At 41.7% G+C, this 22,266-nt stretch overlaps 1 protein-coding gene across 5 annotated transcripts in view; it reads right to left on the minus strand.

Moving 5' to 3' along the window:
- Positions 1-447: 447 nt before the first annotated feature.
- The window catches only part of LARGE2 (LARGE xylosyl- and glucuronyltransferase 2), a 44,366-nt gene continuing 22,547 nt past the window's right edge, over positions 448-22,266 (minus strand). For 4 of the 5 annotated variants that reach the window (XM_034417436.3, XM_087876598.1, XM_087876605.1 and 1 more), the window contains 14 exons: positions 20,645-20,789; positions 19,581-19,831; positions 18,188-18,270; positions 17,528-17,651; positions 14,611-14,782; positions 12,415-12,519; positions 10,746-10,858; positions 10,385-10,510; positions 10,065-10,211; positions 9,261-9,424; positions 7,328-7,606; positions 6,818-6,964; positions 5,160-5,355; positions 448-5,055 (listed from right to left, as the gene is read on the minus strand). In XM_034417436.3, coding sequence (XP_034273327.1) covers positions 4,858-5,055; positions 5,160-5,355; positions 6,818-6,964; positions 7,328-7,606; positions 9,261-9,424; positions 10,065-10,211; positions 10,385-10,510; positions 10,746-10,858; positions 12,415-12,519; positions 14,611-14,782; positions 17,528-17,651; positions 18,188-18,270; positions 19,581-19,831; positions 20,645-20,732 — 2,193 coding nt within the window. In that variant the 5' untranslated portion in view covers positions 20,733-20,789 and the 3' untranslated portion in view covers positions 448-4,857. The remainder of the gene's footprint in view (positions 5,056-5,159; positions 5,356-6,817; positions 6,965-7,327; positions 7,607-9,260; positions 9,425-10,064; positions 10,212-10,384; positions 10,511-10,745; positions 10,859-12,414; positions 12,520-14,610; positions 14,783-17,527; positions 17,652-18,187; positions 18,271-19,580; positions 19,832-20,644; positions 20,790-22,266) is intronic. The other variant, XR_004591379.3, reaches the window with a different exon arrangement.

A 22,266-nucleotide genomic window follows, 5' to 3' on the forward strand; every position in this document is an offset into this window, starting at 1 on the left:
CCCCCGGTTTGCGCCGGTTCTATAGAACCGGTAGTAAAACCGGCAGGAGGCCCCGCCCACTGACCCTGATGTCATGAAAACGCTTCTGCACTTGTGCAGAAGAGTGCACGAGTGATGCGCGTGCGCGTAGCCCCGTTGCAAAACGGTAGTAAAGGTAAGTAGAACCCACCCCTGAGTGTAATGTGGGCAAATGAAGGATCACCAGTTTCCCAATTATAATTCAATACTTCATATTTTTTAATTCCATTCTGTCTTGCCTTAGATTTAGCACTAATGCATTAATGAAGTAGGAAAACTGAACAAGGATAACTTAATACCCAGAGCTCTTTGTGCAGCAAAAGCTACCAGTTTTTCCTCAAGAAAATAATTTTACTATTTGTTGTTTCAGGCATCATTTAGTTTAGGGTTTCTTTAGCAAGAAATAATCACACAATTCCAACCAGAGGCTTGAAAAGTAATTTCTAAAAACTTTATTTATTTATTTTTTTAAAAAAAGGCAAGAAATACAACCAGTTCTCTATATTTTCAACTTGGACTAGGATCAATATTTATATGACTCCACCTTAAATTAGGATGGAACATTTCAGTCCCATCACTTTTACATTCCAGTTTAATACCAGAAAAATCAGAAGAAACAGCCTAGCAGCAGAAAGTACCGGAGATTCTCCAGAACACAAAGATAAAAAGGAACTGTTAGAAAATTCAAGAAGCACAATTTACATGTAGTGAGAAATCAGTTTAAATTATATAAATAGTAACTGAAGAACCAACTCCTTGTAATCCAGTGTTTCATAACTATGAACAAGTGCTAGGTTGAAGCTGCTCCCAACACACAATCCAGTATAGCATTCATTAAAAGCACGTTGTTATAAGGGTTGTGCAATCCTTGGATCTGATTCAGAAGATGTGCTTCAGAATACACAGCAGTACAAATACACTGTCTGTGACTCAATAAAATAGCTATTTCCGTTTCCAGGAGACTTCTGCAGTTACATGATCCTGAAGACAATGCTGCTTTAATGAGTGGAAGATGCTTTCGTGCTCACACACGTTCCAAATCGCTTCTTTTTAATAACATCCGAAGTACTGCAAGCCAAATGTTTACCATCTTGGAACTCTAGGTTTTTCCAATCAAAGAACGGGTGTTCTTTGATTTTTGAATCTGATTTTTTGATCAGATTCCCTAGGCATCTATACAAATGACAGTGTGCAGGAAAAGACTTCCAAGACTGCAAAGATTCAGCTGCCTACAAATTGAAACTCTAGCTCCATCGCTAGGGCAGGGGACTCTGTTGTAATTTAGGGATGGGAAATATGAAGGGCCTTGGATGAACTTCACCTTCCTCCATGGAGAGGAAAGAGTTTGCTTGGCAGTGTTGAGCAGTAAATTAAGCTGCACTAAGGTGATTTCGTGAGTGCAGAAGTCAGAAGCTTCTGTGTGACATAACGGCACAATCACCACTTTTAGATGGCGGAACAATGAAAAGAGGCAACGGAAAGGAAATTTTACTTCAAAAATACCTTCTTAAATTTTTCAAAAGCATTTGCTTAGCCGAGCCTAATTCAAAAACTCAGTACAGGTAGGCCTCAACTTAACAACAATTGAGCCCCAAATGTATGTTGCTAAGTGAAAAATTTGTTACGTGAGTTTTGCTCTATTTTATGATTTTTTCCCCCACATTTGATGAGTGAATCGCTGCGGTAGTTAAATTAGTAACTACTCCAGTTAAGTGAATCTGGCTTCCGTATTGTTTGTCAGAAGGTCACAAAAGCGGATCACATAACCTCAGGACACTGCAACTGTCGTAAATATGAGCCAGTTGTCAGGTGTCTGAATTTTGATCATGTGACCACAGGGATGCTGCAACGGTCATAAGTATAAAAAAATGGTCATGTTGCTTTTTTCAGTGCCTTTGTAACTTCAAACGGCCACAAAGCAAACTGTTCTAAGTCGAGGACTACCTGTACTACAGTGGTGCTTAAAAGTTCATGAAATCTTGAATTCTCAGTATTTCTGCATAAACATGATCTAAAATGTCTTCTAGATCATCCTGCACACTTCCTAAAACTAGATAAGAACACAATTAAGAAATGAGTTGAAAATATTTGCTCATTAATACATTGAGAAAAATGATCCAAATCTACATATTTGTGTGTGTGGCAAAAGTATATGAAACTAGGACACGGGTGTCAAACCCGCGGTGTCATGTTGCCGTCATGTGACGTATCGTGACATTTTCCCCCCTAGCAGAGATGGGGTAGGCGTGGCCTGCCAGTTTGACCTACCTGCTCTAGGATGATCAGTTTATTTGAAGAGACAAATAGAGTCAGGTGGTTAAATCAATGTAATGATAATTTGGTGTGAGCATGGGAAGTTCTACCTTATTTTAAAAAACAATTCTACAATCTTCACAGCACAGGGGTGTAGAAGTGTGTCAGGGCTCAAACAAAAGATTTCTGAAGGCTTTCGAAAAACAGTTGTTGATGCTCATCAGACTGGGAAAAAATCACAAAACTATTTCCAAAGACTTTGTATTTCATCAGTCCACTATTGGGCAGATCATATGGAGGCAACTATTGTTACCCTCCCCAGGAGTTGTTGACCAAGCATCATCCCAAGAGCAAGGTGTGAAATATTCCAGGAAGTCTCAAAGAGTCCCCAGGAAACACTTAAGGAACCAAGAGGCCTTTCTTGCATTGATGACTAGCATGGCAGAATAGTGGATAACAGTGGTATGTATGGCAACGTCGTAAGGAGAAAGCCACTACTCTCAAAAAGAAAATAAAAACAATTGCTGCCTCTACAGTCTGTGAAAGAATACACAGATAAGTCAAAGTCTACTGGAAAAATGTTGTGTGGATGGATGAGATCAAAACAGAAACATTTTAGCTTGTATGAAAAGCATTTGGCAAAAAGCAAATGCTGCATTTCAGCATAAGGATTTTAACCCATTTGTGAAATGCAGTGCTGGTATCAGGTTTGGGCCTCTAGGCCAGGATGATTTGCCATCGCTGATGGAACTATAATTCTGAATTATGCCACCAAATTATACAGAAAAATGTCCTGGAACTGAAGCTCAAGAGAACGTGGATCATGCAGCAAGATGATGACCCGAGACATAAAAATGTTTGGAAAGGCAAGTCAAAGTCCTGATTTCAATCACATAAAAACGTGTAGAAAAAAAACTTTACAAAAAAAAACAAAAACAACGTTGTAGAAGGGATCCAAAATAGGCAACTTGTGCAAGGAAACCTGCCAACAACCTTAAATTAAACCTGTTTCATAAGGAGTGGGCTAAATTTCCACCAGTACAGTGTGTAGTACAGATCAATAGTTGTTGAAAATGTTTAGTTACAGCTACTGCTACCCAGGTTTGGGTGGCTGGCATGATAGCTACTGAAAGCAAACTTTCACAGTCATTTGTCACATATAAATATGTACCTTTGGGTCACTTTGCGCAATAAATCAATGAATCTGTACTATATTTTGACTCATTTGTTTAATTGGGTTCTTTTTATTGTGTGTTAGGAGTTGGGTGGAGAACAGATAATATTTTAGCTCCTATTTACACAGAACTATTGAAAATTCAAAAGAGTTTTTTAGAATTTTTTAAGCATCACTGTATATGGCATAAAGCATTACTTTATGCCATATATTCTCAGCTAAATATGTAGTATGGATTTCTTTCATTTAATCTTTTTCCCCGCGTGACATAAGGTTCTTGTTTTAGAATACGGTTAAGCACAAAAAGCTCTTCAATCAATATGGCTATAACTAAACAGATAAGTAAGAAACACAGGGTAGTTTCTCTTGCAAATGCTGAGAAATATTCAGAGGCAGGTAGGAAAAGAAAAAAGATCAACATTAACATTAAATGAATTGTCTTGCTTCAAATTTGATTTTCAGGGAAATGCCAAAACGAGAAAGGGGATGAGGCTAGAAATGAGATCTGAGGGGTCCTTGGTGCTCTCTGAGCTTGATTGTTTTCTTGCAGATGTTTCATTATCCAAACTAGGTAATATCATCAGAAGTTTACCTAGGTTCCCCATTCAATTTTCATAGCGGCCAACTGAACATATAAAAAAGAAAAAAAAAAAAACCCAGAGGAAAATCAAAGAGCAGGACAGCACCCTCTCCTAACTTGTGTTACCCAACAACAGGTTTTAGAAGTAGATTGCTTCCGAAGGTCACTTGACAGTCCAAATCAATTATACTACTCAGAAATCTGGTGGACTTCCCTTCATGGATCCATTCAATTGAAGACTAAATAACCATCTGTCTGTTTAATTTGGACTCCTGCACTGAACAGGGCAGCCCCTTTCAGCTCTGATTTGAGCCATTAGAGCCGCTTCTCTTATAAAATATGTTAAGAACAAAGGCTAGAGAACAACGGGCAAAGAGAAGACACTAGAAAACAGTAATGGCAGCCCTTGCTATTTCATAAACAGAAAGAGAAAAAAAATGCTACAATTATGAACAAAAGTGTTCCTTTCCATCATTGAATGTCGGTGAACACAAGCACTGATTTAAAACAGTGCATGTGAGAAAGGGGGAGCACTTAAGCCACACATTTTCCCTCTCTTTTCCTCTGACTTCCTCTTAATCTGGGAACAATCTGTAAAAAAAAGGAAGATGCATACAAATGTAATTTGCCTAGTTAATCTGAGAATAGAATTTGCCACAAAATATAGCCCCGAACGACAGCTGTGGCTAAAATTCCATTCACAATCTAGGCATGGCCGTACCATTAGGTCACCATAGCTAGGAGGACTGGGCTTCTGATGAGTTTCTCTCCAAAAAGTCTTGAGCCTCGTCCATTTGCAGGTCACACGATCCTTTGGTATTCTGGTTGCCATTCATAAACTTCTCTCTGCAGTGAGGTATTTTAGTGCCGCCGCACCATACTTGCGGGACAGGTCCTGATGGAATTCTTCCCTCAGAGTCTGGAGGCAGTTCCGATAGCTAGTACTCTGGCGGAATTTGGAGATGTCAAAACTAGGAGCGTGAGGCATATGGATCATGAAGGCGTTGGGCAGGACAAGCAGCTCATACTCCTGTGAAAAGGTAGGAAGTGGCTGACAGGAAGCCATTCTCTTTAGCCCTGGTCTTCCTCAACAAAAAGGACAGATAGTGGACATCTGTCCACTCACATACTCACCTGAGCATCAAGCTCCATGATGTGAGACACCTTGTTCCAGCCAAAGCCTACAAACCGCTGGTCATAGAGGGGACAATCACGCCTTACTACAACGTAAGGCTCAAACTGTGGTTGCCATTCCACTTGATACGGCACTGTGGCTGTCCGCCATTTGGCATAATCTGTTGGAGCATGGCCCTGGGGCCACACGTGATACCTGTACACAAAAATATACATCATTGGGGAAACACTAAGTGAAAATACTTCAATCTGGTTCCTATACTGAAAACTAAGAGATTGAAAAACCAGCTTAGATTAACCAGACTTCCTTATTACCTCTATCAAAAGTCACACTTCTTGGATTGTCACAAAATATTATGTTCATTTTTTTATACAATTATTTACTAAGCATTCACTTTCCAATGGGTTTACAATGCCATACAATAAATATATAACAATTAAAAATTCCCGACAATCCAATTAATGTCTTAGGACAGCTCAGTACAATCAACATTCAAATGCTCTGCAAAATAAAAATGTTTTGGGCACATTCCTTATTTTAGGATACAAACTGTTCCAAAGAAAGGCTACCCATGTGAGAGAGTGTAAGAGAATACCACAATCCGAATGAAACTGGCCTTATCTTAGGTCTTGTGCCTTTGCAAAAATAAAAGTAGGAGCACAGATATTCTAGGAAGAAAACTCCCAATTCAACTTACTACCCCCAAACCAAAGAAACTGACATTGTGCTGCTAAAGCTCAGACCTTTCCCATTGAATTTCAGCAGAATTCTGATTTCTTTTTGGGTTTCACAATGATTTGAGAGTAAAGATGGACATTTTTTCCCAAGCAAACCTCAGATGATAATGGGACACAGAAGCAAGATTCTAACCACCTAATCATTTAGGATGAATTGGATTGTGTGGGAGAAGCAGCCTTTTTTCCTGGTATATATCAAAACATATTACAGACAAAACCAGCCATTTTTATTATGCCTGGAAACAAATGGGAGATAATGGGGCTGGGGAGACCAAAACAGATTATCATACTCTAAAGTATCAATGGAAACCAAGCTATTAGCAGATTTATTTCACTATAAAGAAAGAAAGGCAATGGAAGTAGAGTAGTAAAGAGATTTGTGGGGAGGGGGGAGAAGGGGCAAAAATTGGGAAGAGAAAATGGTTTAAATGATCTGAGAAATGCAGAGTAGGAAACGGTCATGAGAAATGGGGAAAAAAAAGTCTGAAAGGAAATAGTGCCAGAAAATGAGAGGGCTGAACAGTGGTGGTATTCAGCCAGTTCTTTCCGGTTCGGGCAAACCAGTAGCAGCGGCTGCGGGAGGCTCCGCTCACCCGCCATCACATCCCATTTTTGATGCTCTAGGCATGCGCAGAACAGAGGTGTCGTGCGCAAGCACTCACATTTGCGAACTGGTAGCAAATGTAAGTCAATACCACCCCTGGAGCTGAACATAAATTGAACAGGGAGAAGAGAAAATATATTCATAGCCAGGGACTGAATTAATGAATCCATTTCAAATAACCAGCTAAATCTTGGTGCATAAGTTACTGAAGAAAACTGTGAAACTGGTTCTGCCCTTTAGTTGCTAAACATGGTCCAGCAATTGTTTAACCCAATCTTTGGTTCTTGAAAATGGATCTTTTCTGATCAGCACTTACCTGAAAGTATAGAGGGAGCCCATGTCCAGCATGGTGAGCAGCTCCGCTTTGGATTTAGGAAAGTTGAGGCGGTAATGCAAAGTCTCAAATGCAGGCACTATGAGTGCTACCTTCTTTGGGGGCAGCTCCAGCTGCATGATGGAGGACCTGGAGACAAATTGCAAACAGAACATTTCAAGATTTCAAACCCTCTGGAGGGTATTAGGACTGACATATTTTTTTGCCTAAGGAATACATTAGAATAAAACTAACATAGGCTCATGGACTCCTCCGGGGTCAGCATGGCCAACAACTGCAGTCAACTGCAACATCAGTGGAAAGAGGAAATGAAGAAAGCAACAAATTCTTCACAATGAAGAAACTTGACACCAGCTAAAGGGGAGAATCAAGACCTATGTGGAGGGACACTGAAGAAAAGACTGGGGACGTCACAATTTCTTAGATCTTTCGGAGACTCCGTTGAAAACCATATTGTTGCCTTGATCCACTTTGGACCTCAATAAGACACACCTGAGATAATCATAGAGGCCGTACATAGGCAGGAAATCGATATCCATCAGAAAAACGTGGGAGGTCTGTGCATTTTTCAGGGCCAGGTTGCGCAAGAAGTTGACTGGGTAAAACTGCCCTTCCTTGTATACAATGTGATAGCCAACATTCTGACGGTTACTCAGCACCTCCGATGCTTGAGCATAGCGTAGAAACTGCTGGGCCTCTGCATCAGACATGTACAAAGCCAGGCTAATGGGGCCTGTCCAGTGTTTACATATCGCTTCCAGCATCTGCAACCTGCAAAATCAATAAGACAAATTGAGAGCATCACATATTATCATTAGTCAACAAAAAGCTATAGAACCCAGACATCCCAGGCCCCCAAAACCCTTCTAAAATACAATTTAAATGCTCTTTGGTTCCCAAATGTAATTTTGGTGATGTTCCATTGCCCCATTTTTAAAGTTTTGTTTTCTCCCTTTCCTACTGCTTCGCCAATACCATGCCAGCTGTTGTCTACATTTGAATATGAAAATAACAGATACCTTAGAAATAGGTATTTCAGGAATGCTCATATTACGGCAAGCACGAGGATTTGTGTTCAGACAATCAATTTTTCTGTGATATTCTGAAAAAGTGCAATCAGCACTGTATCCTAAGACCAAATACTATTTACACAAAATTAAAAATCAAATGTAGGTAGGAAATATCCTTGTTTTAATATTAATAATATTTTATCTTTGATTTTAACAGGTACACAAATTTATACAATCAGTCTGGAACTGATTTTGTGCGGCCTCCGTGTCAATGTCAAAACATGCTCTTTAAACATGCTCTCCCCATCCAATTTGCACCACTAAACTCATTTGGTGACTCATGCAGACCTTTTGTTAATTGGGTCTAATCATTTGCCTTCCATAATTGATTCTGTCCAGAAAACAGATTACTTTACAATTTTGGCTCAAGTTAAGGGATGCAAAGCTAAAATCTCAGCATTTCCTAACAAAGTATTTTAAGGATGCCTCAATTCAAGAAGGGCACATCTAATACAAAGGAAAGAGGATAAAAGAAACATCAAATAGTTGAAGCCCCTCTACTCGGCTCAGGATTCAGGATTGGGGCAAATTAATTCCTCTCCTAACTGCTAAGAGTTTACCATGCTTTCCTAGTACCAAACTGGTTGATCTTGGGAACCAATGTAACACCCCTTAACTAGGCTTGTGGGGCAGGGAAAAAATGAAGATTGAACATCTGACTATGGCTGGTTATAGAATAGTTACCCTTAAACTCTCATAGATGATCTAAAAATATTAATTGGGTGTCCTCTGACAATGGGATTTACTACCATCACATGCAAAGGTCAAAAGGAACCTTGTAAACATTGCAGGCAAAATCATTTCGTATCTTGCCTTCCCTCATGATGAAAATACAAAATGGCCTATGTGGGCCTCTCACATGATCTATCAACTGGGCACAGGCTACATCTATCTTTTTATCAAGACTTTCACTTTATGGACTATAGTTGTCATCTGATGCTACCTCAGGTATGATATTCTATCAAAGAAGGAAGGAAACAATAAAGTCTGGATATTTTAGTTTAAGATTTACATATCTTTCCCTCATGATTTTCAAAAGAAAATTATATTGGACTCCCAACTCTTGGTGGTTCCCCTTTGGGATTAATCTTTATTGGATACTGGTTGTGTGTCATGTTAACCAAATAATTCTCAGCAAGCACAAGTGCTTATAAAACTGTGTTATTAAAAATATTTGAAAAGCTGAATACTATTATATTTTGCATATGCTAAGATTATAGTAAATTTTCTCACTTTTAAGTTCAAAGTGCCAAATGAAAGCACCACAATCTGATGGAATTCCAGTTCTACACCAATGAAAGGAATCACTGAAAGAAGCATGCCTCCACACCCTTCTGTTTCCCCCCATCTGGTACCTGTCCATGGACAGCTGAGCTATGAGAGTTACATCTATTTCATCAGCTGACCCTGAAAATTCATATTGCAGGAAGAAGAGATGGACGCGGTGCTGAATAAGGCTTTGCCTCCGAAAATCATAGCAAGGATCGTCTTCATCCAGCTCTTCCAAAGCTTGCTGGAGCTAAAATTTATATAGGAGTGTATTTGAGACACAGAATGAGATCTCAAAATAAAACAGTTGGTCAAGAACGATATGTAATCAGAGGTGGGTTTCAGCAGGTTCTGACCAGTTCTGGAGAACCGGTAGTGGAAATTTTGAGTAGTTCAGAGAACCGGTAAATACCACCCCAGACTGGCCCCACCCCCATCTATTCTCTGCCTCCTGAGTCCCAGCTGATCGGGAGGTAATGGAGATTTTACAGTATCCTTCCCCTGCCACGCCCACCAAGCCACACCCACAGAACCGACTGTAAAAAAATCTAAAACCCACCACTGCATGTAATCACTATGCATCTTTAATATGCTATTGACTGTAGCATAGGTGAACAACCAAGGAACTTCAAACAGCCCTCAGGTATTGCCCAAATAATTCAGAAGGCCCTGCTCATTTTTAGCTTGGCAGCAGTGATCAAGACATTATGTTTGTTGGTGGATTAATATAGGTTAATGCAACCCCTGTGTGATAGGTCCCTTCCAGTAATCCCCCTGGTAACTTCCTCCTCTTCCATGGTTTCTCATATGCAGATTAAATTAGCTAAATGAATTTAAAAAATCCCAATTTCAGACATAACGAGGAGGAAGAAGATCGGGAAGCCTCTCACCTGGCCACTGGGCAAGTTGGCACAGCCAAACAGCTCTCTGCGCAACAAGTTGCCATCGTACTCTAAGAAGGTCAAATAAAGGTTCCGAAAGAATTCCACATGCTTATTTTTGACTCGCAGCTTCTTGGGAGAGTTCCAATGAATCACCTGAAGACAGAAAGCTAAAGTGAGCAAGGCTAACACCTCCAGCAATAGACAGGCCTTCCCAGCACTCCCTTTACCTAAACTACAGAATGCTGAAAGTTTCAGCAAGACAGAAATCCAAGGTTTCCCCCAGGTTACAAAAGGAGATCAGCAAAGTCTCAGCCAGGGATGCTCACCTTAAGATCCGACACTTCCGTGTAGCACTGCTCTGAACGGGTATGGTCAGAGAGTTGCACATTCCAGAAGCAAGGGAGCCGGTACACAAGGGCTGGCTTTTGTTTAATCACCGCGTTAAAGATGTCCTAGAAGAGAGATTGCAGTTGGCACACTGGGCACTCTGGAAGAGGAGAAAGCTCCAGGATAAAAGCAAGTGTGGAGTCACATCAGAAGGAAACAAATTAGTGTTTTTGTCAAATGGCAACATCTAATCTTTCTCTGCCTAAATTGAAATGAAAGGCACATTGTGGACTTAAAACTGAAAGGGCAGTAAAGCACACACACACACACACACACACACACAAACCCAAGAACACTCGCCTGATCTGCTAGTGAGGTGGACAGCATATTCATGAGCTCTTGCTCGGCTGTCACCCGCCACAACTGCTCCCAGCCAAGATGGCGCAAACGCTCCAGCAGCAACAAGATCACCCCTATGGAAGAGGAGACAAAAATTCAGCCCTGAAAGGTGTTCTTCATAATATTGCTGTTTTGCCCCAGGTACGGATCCCAAAGAACACAGCACACACAAACTCTGAACAAAACTTAGTTTACTCAAATAACGCAGTTTTAGCAAATGCAGGCTGTTAAGAAGCGTTCTTAACAGCCTGCCAGAATTCCACAGGTAAGATAGTCAGAGTCTTACTGGAGTTGGCAGAAAGCCCAGAAGCAAGGTTGCAGAGAAATCCCAACACGATGATTAGCGAACTAAAGTTGTTTCCTGCAGCTTGTTACAAGCTGCGTTCTTTCTTAAATAGGCTAAGGGTGTGGCCAATTAGCCCCAAGCCTTACTCTCGAGGAGACCTCCTCCTGAGGAACCACTCCTGCCTTTTGGCAGCTCTGCGTGCCCGTGCATTGAGAAGAGGCTCCTCCTCTTCATCCTCTTCACTTAAAGGAGCCTCTGGAGGTTCTGAAGGCCCTGACTGAATCCCTGCCCCTGGCACCACTCAAGCGCCGGCTGCACAGGCTGCTGGCGCATCACCACACCAGCCTCTTCATCGTCGGGATCAGCAACAATCTGCACAGGCCGCTGGTGGGCCACAACACTTGTTCAATCTCTGTGGCTCCCCAAACTTATCCAAATCACGATGTTATAACGTTCATTTGTTTACTAAAATGTTTCTATGCCACTGACACCATGCCCACTTACTAAGGCAATATTATCAGGCTTGCTTTTGTTTAAAAAACAACAACAGCTGACTGTCCTAGCAGTGGGAGAATTTTTAGGCAGAATTACTGGGTAGAATAATGATTCTCCTCTTTCTCCTGCCTCTTAATTAGGGGTGCTATTCAGCAGGTTCTGACAGGTTCAGGAGAACTGGTAGTGGAAATTTTAAGTAGTTTGGAGAACAGGCAAATACCACCTCTGGCTGGCCCTAGAGTGGGGTGGGAATGGAAATTTTGCAATATCCTTCCCCTGCCATGCCCAAGCCATGCCCATCAAGCCACACCACACCCGAAGAACCGGTAGTAAAAAAAATTGAATTCCACCACTGCTCTTAATCCCCGTTTATCATGCATCAACAATAGTCTTTCCCGACGTACATGGAGAACACAACTGGAATGATAAACTATAGGTAGGTCCTCATTTAGAGTCTGATCGTTCACAGTTATGGTGATGAAAAAGTAGCTTCACAACCAATCCACACATTTATGACCTGTGCAGGTCTGTCAAGCAAAGGAAAGCTGAAGTAAGATCATAAGATAGCTATGATTTCACTTCAAGACTGCTTCACTTAACAACCAAGTTGCCAGTCCCAACTGTAGTTGTTAAATGAGGACTACTTAAACAAGTGATACAAAGCTCACTTCTAGGCTGTCTATGCATCTATCCCAAAGGACTGGCTTGCATTCCTTTTTCAAATTTAATAGTACAAAACAAATTATGCCTTGCTAGCACAGTTCACTGCTTACTCGTAGCCTTAAAATAAAAATAGTTAATACAGTAATTGTCCCAGCTGAATAGACATATATCTGTTGTGGAGTGTACCTGTATTGAAACCACGATCCAATGCCGGCCATGGTTTATGGTTCTTCCAGAGATTCCCCAGGTACCAATCACTTTGGTTTTCCACTAGTCCAATCACCTGTTTATCTGGATTAAAGATGACACCAATCAGATCCAGTGCATGGAGCAGACCTTCCCCATTCTCACCACACTAATAATCAATCCAATAATTGACTCACCCATTCCTGGTTTCTTAACAATTTGGAAAAACAGCACAGCTTGGTGGATTAGAAAACAAATCCATATTATGTCACATTTCCCATAAACCTGCTCAAACCACCAGGCCATAGAAGTAGACCTCAATTTATGACTATTTCATTCAACTGTTCAAAAATATGACAGCACTTTAAAAAGTGAGTTATGACTGGCCCGTAAAGTTACAGCGGTTACACAACCACAGGGCAGAGGTGAAATCCACTTACCTTCACTACTGGTTTGGGAACGGGACCGTGTGGGAGCACGCACGCTATGTGCATGCACGCCTCTTCTACGTGTGCACAGAACCTTCTGCGCATGCGCAGATGGTAAAAAAAGGGATGTAGTGACATCCCAGCGAGTGGGCGGAGCCTTCCACCGCCGGCGCTACCGGTTCGGCGAACTGGATAGAACCAAGGGGATTTCACCACTGCCACAGGGGCACTTAAACTCCCCCCCCACCCCAATCTATGTCCTTTTGTCTGGCCTGCACTATGGCATTCCTTAGTACCTGAGCAGGGCTGCAGCTGAAGTTAGAGGCCTGAAGCCTTCAGCAGTCTGTCAACTACCACTATCCCCAGGCTTGTACTTAGCTCCAGTGCTGCTACTGAGAAATACCACCTCCAGCCTCGTACCATGGCCACCCACCCACAGCACATAATCCAACTGCCCCTACTGCCCTGCCACATCCAGTTGCCCTATGCCATCTTCCTCCTCCTGATGATGATACTTTGTGGGAGACAGCTGTTGGCTACACCAGGCCTTCTTCCTAAGGCCACCTGCACTGTTTTTTGTATTATGTGTCCCATCCTTGTGATGCTTCAGAAAGCCTTTGGAAAGTTTGTGAGGTCTTCTGAACCATTGCAAGAATGAGGCATCTGCGGTTCTCTTGTGTACTCACAAGACCTGAGGAAGATGGCCTCATGTGACCAGCAGCTGGCTTGCAAAATGCCAGGGTGGGCACACTTCAGCAGCAAAAGAAGCACCAAGAAGGCAAAGGTCAGCTGGGGTGGCGGAGTGCAGGGCGATAGGGGTCTTGGAATTTTAGGGCAGTGAGGGTGAGTGGGCTGGGGCATGCTGTGCCATATTGCTGGGCAGCACTTCCTGGGATAAGCCCCTGAGCCACAGCAATAGCAATAGTAATAGCACTTAGACTTATATACTGCTTCACAGAGCTTTACGGCCCCTCTGTAAACGGTTTCCACAGTCAGCATATTGTCCCCAACAATCTGAGTCCTCATTTTATGGAAGGATGGAAGGCTGAGTCAACCTTGAGCCTGGTCAGATTCGAACTGCCAAATTGCAGACAGCTGGCAGTCAGCAGCAGTAGCCTGCAGTACTACATTCTAACCACTGCGCCACCAAGGCACAGTTTATTCTTTCTCCAGCTTCCTTACATCCTCACACCCCTTGCATTCTCTTTCCCTGGCTACTCTTAAGCTTGTGTCACACTGCAATCATATGCAGCTGACATTGATCCTTCCAGGGCCTCCCCACTGTGGCACCCCCATGCTCCTTACCTGGGATCTCTCCTCTCCCCGCTTAATGACCCATGCACCTGGAATTATGACGGCAACCAAAAGTGCTGGGACTGCCATTGCTAAGCAATGTGGCCATGTGATATTGAACATAATGACATCATTTAAGGAAGGAAATTCTAGTACCAAGTCGAGGACTACCTGTAGATTTTAAACTACTCTCCAGAGCAGATCACCAAAAGTATAAACCAGATTGGCTAGTTGGGGATCCTGAACAGAACTCCAATTTATCTAGACAGCATCAGATTAGGGAAGAATAGTCTGAATTTTAGACCCCCAAATGGTAAAATTGTGGATCTCAAGAAACTGTTTAACTTGTACCAGCTATATTGGCTATATATCAGTACAGCATATTGATATGTGAAGCATATTGATATATTCATCTTGGAGAGCCATAACTTCCATTCTGAGATCATCTAAAAAAAATCCTCCATCCCTTACTTACCTGAGAACTTCCCAAAGATAGCCCACAACTCCGCAATGTCAGTAGCAAATGTGATGTCAGTATCAAGGACGATGACTTTGGAAAGGTCAGAGGGCAAAGCTTTAGTGAGTGTCAGCTTCATCAACCCATAGATTCCAGAGTAATGTTTGTTAGGGATCCAGGAAATGTCTGGCTGTAGCAAGAAGAGAGAGAGACACTGAGGAATAAAATGGCAAGATCATCAACATCCAATCATAATGCTTCTATGGCCCATGACTAATGAAATTCTATTTAGCACAGGAAGAGACTCTCTGTCTCCGCTGTGATCCAGAGCCCCAAATGAGTGTTGTAGAGAAGCTTACAAAGAATACAGGCCACATAGTGTGACTTGTATCTGGGCCATCATTAGTCTTTTATGGTACAGCAGCAACATTAAGACAAATTACATATGATCAGGCCATTGCACCCTACATTCAAATGGCAGCTTCCACAAGGAAACAATTTAAAGCAGTGCCCGTGCTAGTGACTGTTGTCAGAAAACAACCCATGCTTCTGCACACACACACACACACACACACACACACACACACACACACACACACGTGCAAGAGCTACATGTTTCACAATGCTAATCCTGTTACCATTTCTTAAGGGGTTCGGAGTCAGAGTGGGGAACCAATAGCATTCCAAATACTGCTGAACTACAATTTCCAAAAGCCACAGGCAGCATAGCTTTGGTGGAAAATGTAAGGAATTTTAGCAACATTTGGAGGACCACAGATATTTTGCCCTGCTGATTAAAGTTTCAAAATGTGTACTGATTCAGGTCTTCGCCATCATTTGAGGACATCTATATTAATCTATAGATCTATATTAATACCTCCCACTAAAAGCCACCAATTCCTCTTAGCTAAAAAGTATCTGCTTTTGCATCTTCATGAATTGGTCATGCAATTATCTTTTGTCCATTGTTGGTAAATGTAAGAGGCAGAAGAATGCCTTTTCTCTTACACTAGATTGGCTTTTATTTTACAGTGCAGAAGATCTACAGGTAGTCCTTGACTTACGACCACAATTGAACCCAAAATTTCTGTTGCTAAGTGAGACAGTTGTTAAGTGAGTTTTGCCCCATATTATGACCATTCTTGCCACAGTTGTTAAGTGAATCACTGAAGTTAGTAACACGGTTGTTAAGTGAATCTGGCTTCCCCATTGTCTTTGCTTGTCAAAAGGTTACAAAAGGTGATCACATGACCCCTGGACACGGCAAAGATCATAAATATGAGTCAGTTGCCAAGTGTCTGCATTTTGATCATGTGACCATGGGGATGCGGCAATGGTCATAAGTGTGAAAATGGTCACAAGTCACTTTTTTCACTGCCATTTTAACTTTGAACGGTCACTAAATAAACTGCTGTAGGTCAAGGACTACCTGTAATCCTATCGATAAATGCAGCCCCCTACATAGCACCAGAATAAAATGCTCTGTGTTTCTAGTTCTGTTTGATTATGGAGAACATGTATATGGCAGTGGCTGAGAAATTAAAGTAGAACATTTAGAGTCACTAAATATCATTAAATATCATGTTATGCCTTTGGACAATTTCATGGCTCTCCTGAATTGAACTGCTCCAGTCAGCCTTTTGATTTTCTGCACTTGTTTTAGTTTTCCAAGGAGATTAATCTTCTTAGAAGTCCTGAATTGCAGAATGGTATTCTATGTATATGAATTATTTCAACTTTATATCCTGGATGGTTGACTGCTGCAACCTTGATAATTATTCATTATGCCCAGGCTTGAAGACAATTCATTATCATTTGGATCCAAGATCTTGCATTAATGGAAGTGATCTTTTTTTTTTTTTGCTGAAACAATGTATCGGCACTGACAAAGAGACAAGCTTAGCATCCCTTCTTCCCTCTGCAACAAATGAACCGATGAATGCCAGACTTCCAACCACTCCCTTGGCTCAGGGGTTCTCAAATGTGAGATGGCTAGAAATGTTAAGAGGCTTGTCCGTTTAAGATCCAGGCAGAGGCAGAACATAATTTGGTAGAGCTTCAGCCTAGTTAGAAAGATTCCAGCCCCGCGTACCTATGGCATGCACACCTACAGCTGGATCGCTCTCTGGGTAGGACAGGGAGACCTAAGAGCATAATCTTGCTTTGGGCACCAAAACATGCACGCCCATGTTTAGATTGCTGTTTGGACAAATCTGCAAGGAGAAAGGCCAGAGTGCATTCCCCCAGGGTTTCAGCTGTGGAACATAAGATTTAATATTTGAGGATGGGGAAAGTGCCTGTCAGGGTTCCAAGTAATAGATCCATAACAAGCAAAACTCTGAGGCAGGTAGATTCCTCAAAGAATAACTTTATTGGATATATCATATTGGCCCAGATCTGGTGAAAACTGACTCTGAAGGTTCCCACAGTTTTCACCTAATTAAAAGTTGTTCACTTTCTCAAAACAATCAGTCACATGGTCCAATCATGACTCTGGTTGCCTGGTGACATCACTCCTCTTTCCTCTGATCAGGTGTGAGAATGTCCTTGGTTCCCAAGAGAAAGTATTTTATTTTGGCTACAAAGTCCCAGCTATCTCAAATCCCCACTCCCTATCCCTCAGCTCCAGTGTGGCAACACTGAAGCGCCAAGATGGCTTCGGTCAGGTCAGCTTCAGAGTTGACAAGAGTCTATTCTATGATGTCACCAGATGTCGCCCCAATGATATTATTGATTTCGTTAGCGGAGCAACTTAAGTAAGTTCAACCCACCCAAATAGTGACCCAGATTCCCACCCAGTTTTCAAAAAACAACAGAAAGAACAGCAACTGGCATAAGCATAAAAAAAAGAGTGGGACATTCCAAAGGAGGTGAGATTGGGTGGAATAGGCAAGGGGAGGCAGGGGCAACTCAAGTAGGAATTTCCTTCTCCTACCTTCAAGTCATCAGCATTGTAAAAGCTAACTTGAACCGAGGGCACCATCCAGGTCTGGAAGACTGTCTGTAGTATCTGTCGGGCCACTGAGTCTGTGATGAGATGGAAATGGAGAGGGTTCTTCCTATCAAATGAGAATAAAGATTATGCTCACAAGAAATGGGAGCAAGATCCGTAAGAAAACAGTCCTATCCCACTCTCCAAATGTTTTTTCATCATCATCATATGATGGCATGGTAGTTCACAAACCCAAGACTCACTATAGTCTCATCTACCCTGTTTCCCCCAAAATAAGACTTCCCCTGATAATAAGCCCAATCGGACTTTTGAGCGCATGGCAATAAGGCCAAGCGCTTATTTCAGGGTTCAAAAAATAAATAAAAATAAGACAGGGTCTTATTTTTGGAGAAACACGGTACTCTCCTGGGCAGAGCAGGGTAGGGCAGAGTAGATCATGTAAAGGGTAGAAGATTAAATCCAAATTTCCCCTTCTCTTCATCTTTTCTCCTATATCCAGAATTGCAGCTTGGAAGCCAAGGTGGAGAACAGCATCACATTTGAATCCCCGCCCCGCAAATTCTAAAGACTGAAAGAGCCAAAAACTTCAAGAGTTACTGAATGACATTAATCACAACATTTGCCCCTTCATATTCAGGTTACCTGTGGAAGAGGATCGATTTCACCAAGGTAACTACATCCCGGCTTGCATTGTATCCAGCACAAACAATGGCAACGTGGAGGAGCTGTTCAGAAACACAAAAACCCATCAAGCTTGACTCCCAATGAAATTCTTTTCCACTTTTACAAATCAAGCCATTAGAAGTTACTCCACCCACCATTCTATAGGCTCCTGTGGATTTTGTTCCCATCAATAATAAACCCTTAAAGAACCAGAGTTCAGATACAAATGGAAGCAAGATGCAAACTAATAGTGGATTCCAACTCTTCCAACTCTGTTATTCTGTTAATACAACTTCTTTGCCTGCACTGATTTTGTGATCCCATGAAACCTCCTCGAGATTCAAGACTTGAAAATTGGAATTATTTTTGGGGTCACTTTGAATCAGTGGTGAAATGTAAAATTTGTTACTACCGATTCTGTGGGTATGGCTTGGTGGTGGTGGGGTAATATGACTGAGTGGGCGTGGCCAACTTTTTTTAAAAAAAACTTTTAAAACCATTTTTTCTACAACCTCTTCAGCTGAAGAGGTTGTAAAAAAAATGCTTTTAAAGCCTCTGACGATCCCAGCTGACTTGTCTGATCGGCAGAGACTTTTTTTTCCTTTTAAAAACATTTTTTCTATAACCTCTTCAGCCGAAGTGGTTGTAGAAAAAATTCTTTTAAAAGCCTCTCATGATCCCAGCTGAGCCGCGCGATCATCAGAGGCTTTTTTTTTACTTTCAAAAGCATTTTTTTTGTCGAAAGAGGTTGTAGAAAAAATGCTTTTAAAAATTAAAAAAAAAATGCCTCTGATGATTGCATGGCTCAGCTAGGCAATAGGGGGGGCAGGGATTTTTGCTACCGGTTCTCCAAACCACCCGCCTCCATCGCTACCGGATTGGGCGATCCGGTCCGAACCAGGATTCTGCTTTGAATCCAGAAACATATCACAACATAGGCATAAAATAGGTTTGATGTATTTTTAAAAACAATGGTATCTACCCAAAAATAATGGAGAGAGAAACAGGGAGTCATGACCCTATCTAACAGTGTGATGTGACCCTCTCTATTTGCAACTTTGCTTTGACTACTTTGACCCTCACATTCCTCAAAGTTAACAATTATCCCACATTACTAGAAGGCTGCCAACTTCTTGCTCTCGTGAATTAGAGCACAAATACTTCTGCAAAGTAAACAGCACAGAACGTTTTAAGCAAAAAGGGGACAGAATGGGAACACCACGAGTATGTTCAATAGTTTAGGGAACAGAATTTATCAAGGAGATTGGACTACAGTATGCCGCTTCTTGTGACTACTTCCCTAATTTGGGCAGACATCTTTGTTCATGAACAGGCAGTCCACAAAATGTCTTGATAATGAGTTTCACTTTACCTCACACTTCCGAACCATCCTCTGTTTAGGGCAACCACTATAGTTGCTCCTTCCCTCCTGCTCTTTGATGAACTGCTGGTTGAAGTCCATTCTACCCAAGGTCTCCTCCTGTGCCTGAGAGTGGCTGAGCTTCAGCTTCAACAGTTGATTTTCCTCTTCCATTTTTCGCACCTGGGATGCCAAGGCTTCACGGTCAAGGTACTGACTTGACTGTTCCCCAAAGCACGGGGGCAGCATGAGGGAACATCCATCTGTAGAAGAAACCCCAAAAAATGTAAACGGGAGAATGGGAAGAACACTACATCTCTGACCACTGAGCCTCCATGTCATATCATGAAACCAGAATAAGAAGCTTAAATGCAAATCACAGCAGAAGCAAATAATTTATTTAATTCATATAGATAAGTTAAAATTCTATATCTTTTAAAACATTCTCTTTTCCCCCACTGCTTTGTAATTTACTAGTTTCCTTACAATCCCTATAAGCTGTCTCTTTTTGTTATGTTTTAAAGACTTCCATGCTTAAACAAAATGGTGACTATCCCAAAAGGGGGGGAGGGAAGAGAGATTACCAAACTGAATGTTCAAGGAAATGGATAATCCACATCACGTGTTAAAAATATAGAAACCTTCTCTAGTCTTACATCTTCCAGATTTCAGACTTTTAAAAAATCCTATAATTCCCAATCAGTGCATAAGAAAACAGGCCAAACTTTGTCCAAATGTTTCAAATGCTATCATGTCTATACTTGCCACCATCTCGGACCCATTTTTAGGAACCACCCTCTCTCCAATGGTGGAATTCAACTTTTTTTTACTACCAGTCCTGTGGGCGTGGCTTGGTGGGCATGGCAGGGAAAGGATACTGCAAAATCCCCATTCTCTCCCCACTCCTGGGGGAACGATATTGCAAAATCTCCATTCCCACCCCACTCTGGGGCCAGCCAGACGTGGTATTTGCCGGTTCCCCAAACTACTCAAAATTTCCACTACCGATTCTCTAGACCCTATCAGAACCTGCTGAATAGCACCCCTGACCCTCTCCCATTCCAACTCCAGATTACCCATAAAGAGGTAAAGCCATGAGATGAGGAAAACCAGAGTCACGGTGGCAAGCAGCAGCTTCAGCTTCACACGCCAAGGACACAGCATGATGTGGCAAAGGTCAGGTGGGCAGACCCAGCCTCACTGGAGCCAGCATTCTCTAGCCTGCAAATGTAAAGGAACACATGAAGTGTTACTGGCATCCTTCAACCAAAGGAGTCTTCCTTAGTTCCAAAATTGATATGCGGACTTTCCAGAGCCCAGGCAAACAACAGTTGCTAAGACACACCTCCTTCACAAGAACAAGCATTCCATATTTAGTTTTGATGAACATGAATGCATCCCAACTCTACTAGAACCCAACACTGCTGCTTAATCTATTCAGAGGCCAGATGGTTTGAGTCACTGTCTCTTTCTCTCTCTTGGCGATAGCAGTTTCATTAACTCTCCAAATACGTTTGCTTCATGCAGAGCCTGGGAGAATGGTCATCAAGACTGATAATGTGGTTCATGATTAATGACAGCAACTGACAATCACAGTTATAGAATACCACAAGCATCTTTTGCTTGCCCCATCGATCAGGCGGAAGCTGGAAAAACAGTAAAGCTTCTTCTTCTTCTTCTAACAGTTTCCTGAGTTTGTGGATGATGGCAAATTAAATCTGCAGGATGCAAGCAAAATCCTAATGAAAGGAAAGAGGGTGAGGCACACATCAGAAATTATTCTGAAGAAGTGTTTGGGATCTCATACTACTGAAGGACAGCACCTCTGCTATTCATTAGATCAGACAGATCCCCTCCCCCCAAGCTTCTGTACCAGAAGTTCATGCAGCTCTTCAAGCAGACACATTTTTCTTCTCGGGCAGGTACAAAAGACTTGAAAAAAAGATTCCTTGTCTTATAAAACATCAGAGAGGTGCTCTTGAAATCTGAACAGCTCTAGAATGCAGCTCCTTTTAAGAGCAACTAAGTCACCTGTTCTGGACATAATACTGTAAGAAACCTTATCAAAGATCAATAACCAATATGATTAAAATGCTGTTAAAAATAACACTCATCAACAGACAGAAATGTATTTGATTGTTAGCTAGTCTTTTTATTTATTTGCAGTCCTTATAACCTGCAGAGTCCTTGATGCTCTGTGAGCTTGGTTGTTTTCTTGCAGACATTTCATTACCAAGCTAGGTAACATCATCAATTCTAGCAGAGAGTAGGGTTTGCTCTCATTTTATATATTAGTGGCTTGCTCTGTCAGTGTTGGTGGAAAGGGTCTTTGTAGTTCCTTGATTGAGTTGTTGTTTACTGTTAGCTTGTTTGTCTGAATTGGTATTTCTTTGATTGGGGTATTGTTTGCCTCTTGATTGTTGGCCTGATGTGTTTTGATCTTTTTGTTTCCTTTTTGAGAAAGAAGGGACACCTCAGAAACTGTAAGACTGGGGGGGGGGCTGTGCTTTTGATGAATTTTGTGTATTTCAACAAGCTGGGTTTGTCCCTTTATATTCTGCATTTGATCTGGACAGTTCATACAAAATTGAACAGCCCACATGATGGTTAAAGGATCAGAAAGCATAGAAGCTTTCACTTGGATGACTTTGGGCACCGAGAATGAAACCTGGCTATGATGAACACAATTAAGAAAAGT

The sequence above is a fragment of the Pantherophis guttatus genome, chromosome 1 (genome assembly GCF_059756535.1).
Source record: "Pantherophis guttatus breed Tessera chromosome 1, ASM5975653v1, whole genome shotgun sequence".
Taxonomy (NCBI): Eukaryota; Metazoa; Chordata; class Lepidosauria; order Squamata; family Colubridae; genus Pantherophis; species Pantherophis guttatus.